The following is a 7960-nucleotide window of genomic DNA, read 5'->3' as shown; positions in this document are numbered from 1 at the left end:
AAATTGAGTTACTTTCTTGGGCTAGAGGTCACTTATTCTTCTGATGGTTTGTTTCTTAGTCAGAGTAAATATGCTCATGACATTTTGAGTCGGGCAGGACTTCTTGATTCAAAATCAGTCGTTACACCACTTGCTACAAATGATGTTTTTACTACTATTGGTGCTCCTTTCCATGACTCTACTCAATATTGATCCTTTGTTGGAGCACTTCAATACTTGACAATTACCACACCAGATCTTTCCTATGTTGTGAATCAAGCAATTCAATTTCTCCATGCTCCCACTACTCAACATTTTACATTTGTTAAAAGGATCTTATGATATGTCAAAGGCACGCTTACTCATGGTCTTCATTTCTTCGTTCCTACGAAGTCCATGCTTTTTGGTTATTTCGATGCAAATTAGGCTTGTTGTATTAAAATGGGGCGTTCCATTTATGGTTACTCCATTTTCTTTGGTGGAAATCTCGTATCTTGGAGTGCTAAAAAACAGCCTACCGTCTCTCGATCAAGTTGTGACTCCGAGTATCGTGTCATGACGAATACCGCTGCAGAGCTCGTTTGGATTATTCATCTAATTTGTTATCTAAATGTATTGCCACCTGATAGACCTACTTTAGTTTGTGATAACTTGAGTGCTATTTTTCTAAGCTAAAATCTCGTAGCCCATAAAAGAGCTAAACATATAGACATTGATTATCACTTCATTCGTGAACTTGTCTTATCCGACAAGTTGCATACAAAGTTTATTCCTACTAAGCTTCAAGTGGTCGATACATTCACCAAACCGTTGTCTAGACCATTATTTGAAAAGTTTCATGATCAATTGCGAGTACGCCCACCACCTGTATGCTTCGGTTGTGGCGCCGGGGGGGGGGGGGGGGGGGGGGGAGGGGGAGGGGGGAGGGGTATTGGAGATAAATCTCATATATAATTAGTTTATTTGTTTTCCATAATTCTTTATTTTTCCCTGTATATCTTCTATCATGTTGTATCATGTATTATCATTCAATGATCAATAATATTCAAGTGGATCATTTATCCCATTCTCTCACTATCATATTTGAGCTAAACCCCACTCTAATTCAAGATCAAACTAGGATTTATTTAAAAAAAATGTATAATAATTGTGTTTTTTTTCAAAACTTAAACAATTGTCAAACGTCATTATATTCGGTTTATACTTTTCCTACAATGATTAGTTGTTTTACAATTTGTAATTCAAACCTAGTTTATTGTAATGCGCCTAGCACTAAAATTTCGAATTTATGACCTCAAACACCATCTTTTTTTAATGCTCAAAAACCATATTCTCACATCTCAAAAGGGAAAAGATTCGTCATTTTTAACGTTTTTAGCATGAGACTTGATGAGCCGTTGACATGAAGAGTATGAAAAAGTTAAAGCAGGGGTAAAATATATATATATGTAAATCATCAAGGACCTTTATGATTTTAGTGGTTTCTTTTTACCGGCAAAACTGTCTTTCAAAAAAACTAGTTTAATACACAGAAAACACAGCAAGCATTTTCTTGAAGATGCTAAGCTTCAAGATCACGATCTCTCTCTCTCTCTCTCTCTCTCTCTCTCTCTCTCTCTCTCTCTCTCTCTCTCTCTCTCTCTCTCTCTCTCTCTCTCGTATAGAACGTCGGAGAGCTTGATTGATCGATTTCTTTTTATGGGGTCTCCAATAACCGTTAACTTTCTTGTTATGAAGATTCTCTAGCTATCTTTCTTGCTCCGATCTCTTCCACTTTCCGTTCTTTGCTTTCCCAAGCGAAGAATCTCTCTCCATTCTCCCTCAATGAAAACTATCGCTTTCCTTTCCCTATCAGAGATTCCCAACTTCTTTACTTTCTCAAAAACACAAGCTTTATCAGCAATGATGCCTTTGTTCTTCTGCCTATCTATCTATCTACCTCTCTGCTACCGTTCTTTTTTCTTTCTCAGAGGACGCTTTCTCTGTCTCTCTCTCTCTCTCTGTCTATCTCTCTCTTAGTCCTTTTCATTTACGCCTTCGCTTTTTTGCCTTCTTGGAACTCCGGTGGAAAATCTATACATACCTCCCCGAACCCCACCATTTATGTCTTCTTCAGGGAACGTCAACCACCTTTCTCAGCGCTGTATTTACGGTATGGAGAAAACAAGAGTTTTTCATTTTTCGATCATGGATAAATCCATTTGCTTTTTGCGTTTTATAAATAACATCAGGAAATTAAATTGTTTGATGATATGCCTATATGAATCTTAAAATGTAATACTTCCCGAATTAGCATTTGCATGATTACCTTCTGGGTCTTGTTATTTTCCAATTTGGGGGTTTACTTAACGCAGGTGACTTTGTTTCTTCACATGCAGAGAGGAAATCCTGGTTTATGAGATGGCTGAGTAAGCTTTTCAAAGGTGGTTCTAATAATCGCAGGCAGGCTGCTACTACACATCCTCCCCCACACTTTATAGGAGACGAAAACATGGTTTTACGTGCTCCTGTTAGATCCTTGGTAAACATATATACAATCTTGTTTATATATTTCATTTTATATATTGATGCAAAAAAGACAACAAAAATAAAACTTTGCGTGAACTCTAATAATGTCATCTGGTAGCATAAAGTAGAAAAGTTTGTTTTTGTATCATAGTGCATAGAAGCATATATGCTCTTTTTTTATTTAATTCCCTGAAATTACGTCATACGTTTCTAAATGCCTCAAATTCTATTAGGACAATCGCTCAAGGACCGATAAAGAGAAGGAAGAATTAGATCGAGCTATTTCACTTTCTTTAGCCGAAGGTTTAAAGAAACCAAATGGTATCTTAATTAATCTTCTCCTTCAAATCATCAATGTTGTTAATTAATTGATCACATGTAATTATAAATTTCCTCCATTTGTACAGGATATGGATGGCGAGCTAAAAATGATGATGATGATCTTGCAAAATCAGTTCAAGATGACCTTCATTCATCACATCCTCCATATGTTCATAGAGAATATCAGCCAATGGGATATAGGTATACTTAATTAACTATGATTCCTTTTCATCAAATCATATCAATCGTGATTTCTTTAAAATCTTTTCATATATATGTTTATATTGCAGAATATGTGGTGGTTGCAACGGTGACATTGGTTATGGAAATTACTTGGGATACATGGGAACATTTTTCCACCCTGAATGCTTTTGTTGTCGTGCTTGTCGTTACCCAATCACAGAACATGAGGTGATTAACATTAGTTTTCCCATTTGGTCAAATGCATGATTTGGTTTTCACAAGTCAAATATGATGATGATGGTGTTGAATGTTTTCTTATTAATTAGTTTCTTTTTCTTTTGATTCAAGTTCTCTTTATCAGGGAAGGATGCATACCACAAGTCTTGTTTCAAAGAGCTTACGCATCCCAAATGTGAAGTCTGCTTTCAATTTGTAATGAATTATACATAAAACCCTCCCTTTCTTTAATTTGTCCACTTAACTAATTTTTTGAGATTTCGAATCAAATGCTAATTATTGTGAATCTAACTTTTTCAATTATAAAGATTCCCACAAATGGAGCTGGGTTGATTGAGTATCGATGCCACCCATTCTGGTCCCAGAAATACTGTCCTGTACATGAACATGATAACACAGCAAGATGCTGTAGTTGTGAACGATTGGAGGTATATATATATAGTTAATTTCAGCAATCTTTTCACATTTTTATTTATTTTTAATATTTGTGAATTTTGTATATAGTCTGTGAATGTGAGATACATATCTTTGGGAGATGGCCGGAGTTTATGTTTGGAGTGCATGGAATCTGCAATAATGGACACCGGTGACTGCCAACCACTTTACCACACAATTAGGGATTACTATGAAGGAATGAACATGAGACTTGATCAACAAATTCCCATGTTACTTGTTGAAAGACAAGCTCTTAATGAAGCTATTGTTGGGGAAAAACATGTAAAAAGATCATTCTTTTTTCCTTTTTCCAGTTTCGAGTTCTTTTTTTCATCTCAAATCTTCTGACATAAAAATGGTTTTTTTTTTTTTTTTTTTCAGGGCTTCCATCATATGCCTGAAACAAGAGGTCTTTGTCTTTCCGAGGAGCAGACTGTTGCAAGTGTAAGTTTAGTCATGTACTTGATCTATCGTCTTCACGTGGTTTTATATCGTCTGAGTTTTGTGGTTTGATTTCAGATACAGAAAAGACCGAAAATTGGGGGTCACGCGGTGATAGGAATGAAAACTCAACATCAGAAATTGACTCGAAAATGTGAAGTAACAGCGATTCTTGTTCTTTATGGTCTCCCGAGGTAACGTTTCATGATTTTTTTTTCTCTTTTCTATGAACGATCGACTAGATTTTGAAACTGATGTCACGAAATCAAATTGCAGATTACTTACCGGTGCGATTCTCGCTCACGAGTTGATGCACGGCTGGTTACGTCTTAAAGGTAATCAGAAAACATTTGTTTATTGAAAAATACTTAGGGTTTATGAGTTTATTTGAAATTGGCAGGGTATAGGAACCTTAATCCGGATGTAGAAGAAGGTATCTGTCAGATGCTTTCGTATATGTGGCTTGAATCGGAGATTATGCCCGGATCGACTTCATCAGCTCCGTCGTCATCTTCTTCGGTTTCAAAGAAAGGTGGGAAATCAAGGGTTGAAAATAAATTGGGTGAATTTTTTATGCATCAGATTACACATGATGCTTCGCCGGCATACGGAGAAGGATTTAGGGCTGCTAATGCCGCCGTGAATAAATATGGCCTCCGTCGTACGCTTGATCACATTTGGCTAACCAGAAGCTTTCCCCTGTGATATTCTTCAAGATTCAGTTCACTCCTGTATTTGGAGGTTTACTAAATTGTCCCTCGAGGATTGAGTTATTAACGGAGGCTTGACCAAGGAACCCAAGTTTTTGTGGGGTCATTTTGGGGAATACACATACACACACACGAGGAAGATGACAGGACAAATAAGTGTTTTATTTTATTTATCTTTCAATAAACTTCAAAGTGTTTTCTTCCTTTTTCTATTACTGATATTGGGTTATTGTATTTGTATTTGTATTCGTATTTGTATTTGGAATTAACACACAAAAAAAATGTACTTGAGAAATTAACACACAATTTATTAAAGAATGGAGTATAGCATCCATTTGAGTTCATACTCCAAATATTTGATTGCATTTGGGTTTTTTAAAATTCCGTCTTGGGTGTAAACCAATTTTTTCCAACAGTTGACATATAACTGAATAACTGATAATTAACCACAATCTAAACAACAAAAAAATACATACACAGGTCTTCTCTGTTCTCTCAACCTATTTTTGTCTCATACAAGAACACGAAATCCTCTAGACGATTCTTCATCTCCTTTACTTTCCCTCTTTCATTTTCTTGCGTCCCATCAATGGGAAAAGCTTGAACGTTCAAGCCATCACGTTGAGTGTCTTTTCGAGTACTCAAATTAACGTGTTAAACAAAAACATACACATGACTTAATTAGAACAACAATTCCCCTTTGAATCTTTCGCGCTATTCTCAACCTTAATGGTAGTACCTTTCGTAGGAATAGAAGCAGCTGCTTCCTGAGCAGCTAAGGCTTTCTTGCTTACTATATGATAAATATCAAGTAAAATTGTTTGGAAAGCCTTCTCCACATTATTTGCATCAAGTGCAGAAGTTTCTAGAAATGCGAGCTCTTCTTTTTCTGCTAACTGCTGAGCATCGGTTTCTGAAACAGCTCTAAGATGGTTTAAATCGGATTTGTTTCCAGCTAACATGAGGACGATGTTGGAATCTGCATGTTCCCTAAGCTCACGAAGCCACCTTAGAACGTTGTCGAATGATTGTTTTTTTGTAATGTCGTAAACCAAAAGAGCACCTACTGCTCCTCTGTAATAAGCACTTGTGATTGCTCGATACCTCTCTTGACCTGCTGTGTCCCATATTTGTGCCTTCACTGTCTTCCCCTCGACCTGCATCGTATTAGCAATCTCTTTGGGTCATTTCAACAAACATCTTTCGGGCACTATAAAAATATACATCGATTTTACTTTTTTGGGGTGTTTATTAAGACCAATCTTATGGTAAAAGATGTTCGTGCAATGAAATGCAACATTGCAAACAATCTATTCTGGTGTAAGCGTGATATAAAAGAGAAATTAATGTCGATGTAGGATTCCATGAAAGAATTTGAACAAACTTGGGAGGAAGCAACAAACCTGAAGAGTCCTGGTAGCGAATTCAACACCAATGGTGGATTTAGATTCCAAACAAAACTCATTCCGGGTGAATCTAGACAGTATGTTTGATTTTCCGACACCCGAATCCCCGATTAAGACAATCTTGAATAAGTAATCATACTCGTGATCCACCTTATACGCCATTCCTTCTCTGTTTGTACTCGTCACAAACCTAGAAATTTGGGGAAATAGAAAAAGTTAATCAACAAAAGAAACCCATATGCAAAAGCAAGAATAGTGGGATCGGTCTTTTCTTCCTTGGAACCCACAGTTTTTGTAAAGAAAAATGATAAGAAAATTCAAGAAGCTTACCATGCAGGAACGTGCGATGAAGAAAAACAGTAAAAAAAGATTAGATTTCCAGACGATTGAGAGAAAGAGAGAGAGAGAAAGGGTGGAGAAGGAGGATCCCAAAACAGAGGAACCCAATGAACAGGAATTTTAAACGGGGGGAACAATCACGAAATTGTATTGAATTAAAAATATTCACTAACACCCTCTAGTTTATGTTTGAAATACAGAAAAGACCTGCAAGATAATTATATTTTCCCAAAAAGAACCATGTAACTAAACAAACAAAGATACAGATGCCAAAAACAAATCTTCTCCCTCAAAAGCCATTGTTCCTCTTTGTTTAAGAGAAAATAATTTGTACGGGTAACAAAGTATCCAATTGAAAAAAAAAAAAAAACCATTGGACTTTTCTTTGTATACGTATTATTAGTAAACTATAGACTTTGTATACATGTGTATACGACTATTAAAGTTTAAATTTTGTTTGAAAAATATCATTGGTATTATTAACATAACAAGTTGCAATTCAAACAAAAAATTATAATCGGTATGCAATCAAGAAATTTGCCATATAATATACTAGATCAACGACGTAGTTTGTCTAGATAGGTAAGATAAAAGCCGTATGACTAATAATTACAATTCAAACAAAAAAATTATATATCAAAACACTTTATCTATAAAAAAAATACATATTTCTATTAAAATATAGACAGAACTTCAAAAATCAAAAAATCTCACAGATTGTCCCTATGGTTTCAAAACTTTTATATTTTTGCTAAATTTAACTATATGACATTTGATTGTAATCTCGTAAGACGTCTAATACTTTCTGAATGATTCTAAGCATAGTTTTACTTTATTTCTAGTAAAAACTGATGGGTTTTGAGCGTTCTAACACTTCCTAAGTGTACATGCAACCCTAATAACATTGGATCTATGTTTGTATAATTATCACGCAAAGTTGAATTCCAAGGTTATATTCATATCTAGCATACATGGGGAACATTTTTAACTTGAATGAAAGATAGAATAACTTACCTTGTTGTTGATTATGATCCTTGAAACCTTGTGAGTCTAGCACCCCAAGTGTAATGACTCAAATGCTTCACATAACACCAAATGCTTTTGGAGTAAACTTTGAGAGAATCTTACACTTGCAAAATCGGTTCTAGCCCTCTTGTTTATTAGTGTAGCCGATTTTGGTGGAGGAGATGGTCTTTATATAGTGTGACACATCTAGGGTTACACCATGTAAACCCTAATGTGTCATGGCTCTTCATTTCCATGACACATGGGTTTATAACTCCCATGGAGCATCCTATGGGTTTAACCCAACTTGATAATCCATGGAGACTCTTAGCCCACTATACAAGTTATGGATGATTTACATAATCAACCTATATATTTAATTAGTTATCTTTTGAT

At 35.6% G+C, this 7960-nt stretch overlaps 2 protein-coding genes across 3 annotated transcripts; one reads left to right on the top strand and one right to left on the bottom strand.

Moving 5' to 3' along the window:
* The first annotated feature begins 1729 nt into the window (after positions 1-1729).
* Positions 1730-5120, top strand: LOC145032899 (protein DA1-related 2-like). 2 transcript variants are annotated; one of them, XM_078981858.1, is made up of 12 exons: positions 1730-2131; positions 2334-2500; positions 2721-2808; positions 2895-3009; positions 3099-3219; positions 3340-3423; positions 3537-3656; positions 3733-3945; positions 4045-4107; positions 4183-4298; positions 4381-4439; positions 4505-5120. In XM_078981858.1, exons 1-12 carry the CDS (start codon positions 2083-2085, stop codon positions 4807-4809), a joined length of 1500 nt encoding a protein of 499 aa, XP_078837984.1. In that variant the 5' UTR covers positions 1730-2082; the 3' UTR covers positions 4810-5120. The 2 variants fall into 2 exon arrangements, with proteins under 2 accessions (XP_078837984.1, XP_078837985.1); XM_078981859.1 differs by having other exon boundaries at positions 1734-2131; positions 2358-2500.
* Positions 5121-5238: 118 nt separating this feature from the next.
* On the bottom strand, positions 5239-6690 carry LOC145032902 (ras-related protein Rab2BV-like). Its single transcript, XM_078981862.1, has 3 exons — positions 6551-6690; positions 6218-6410; positions 5239-5971 (listed from the first exon to the last, which is right to left on the bottom strand). Exons 2-3 carry the CDS (start codon positions 6380-6382, stop codon positions 5492-5494), a joined length of 645 nt encoding a protein of 214 aa, XP_078837988.1. The 5' UTR covers positions 6383-6410; positions 6551-6690; the 3' UTR covers positions 5239-5491.
* Between the last annotated feature and the right edge of the window lie 1270 nt (positions 6691-7960).

The sequence above is a fragment of the Lactuca saligna genome, chromosome 2 (genome assembly GCF_052625555.1).
Source record: "Lactuca saligna cultivar CGN05327 chromosome 2, ASM5262555v1, whole genome shotgun sequence".
In the NCBI taxonomy this organism is placed as follows: domain Eukaryota; kingdom Viridiplantae; phylum Streptophyta; class Magnoliopsida; order Asterales; family Asteraceae; genus Lactuca; species Lactuca saligna.
Note: the sequence above shows the minus strand (reverse complement) of the source record. Positions and strands in the feature narration are given on the sequence as shown.

Excerpts from the sequence above, each read along its gene's own strand:
- LOC145032899 (XM_078981858.1), top strand. The coding sequence starts at position 2,083 with ATGTCTTCTTCAGGGAACGTCAACCACCTTTCTCAGCGCTGTATTTAC. Across the intron at positions 2,132-2,333 it reads TTCTCAGCGCTGTATTTACG|GTGACTTTGTTTCTTCACAT; the intron begins GTATGGAGAAAA and ends TACTTAACGCAG. Across the intron at positions 3,220-3,339 it reads ACCCAATCACAGAACATGAG|TTCTCTTTATCAGGGAAGGA; the intron begins GTGATTAACATT and ends TTTTGATTCAAG.
- LOC145032902 (XM_078981862.1), bottom strand. The coding sequence starts at position 6,382 with ATGGCGTATAAGGTGGATCACGAGTATGATTACTTATTCAAGATTGTC. Across the intron at positions 5,972-6,217 it reads TCGCTACCAGGACTCTTCAG|GTCGAGGGGAAGACAGTGAA; the intron begins GTTTGTTGCTTC and ends AATACGATGCAG.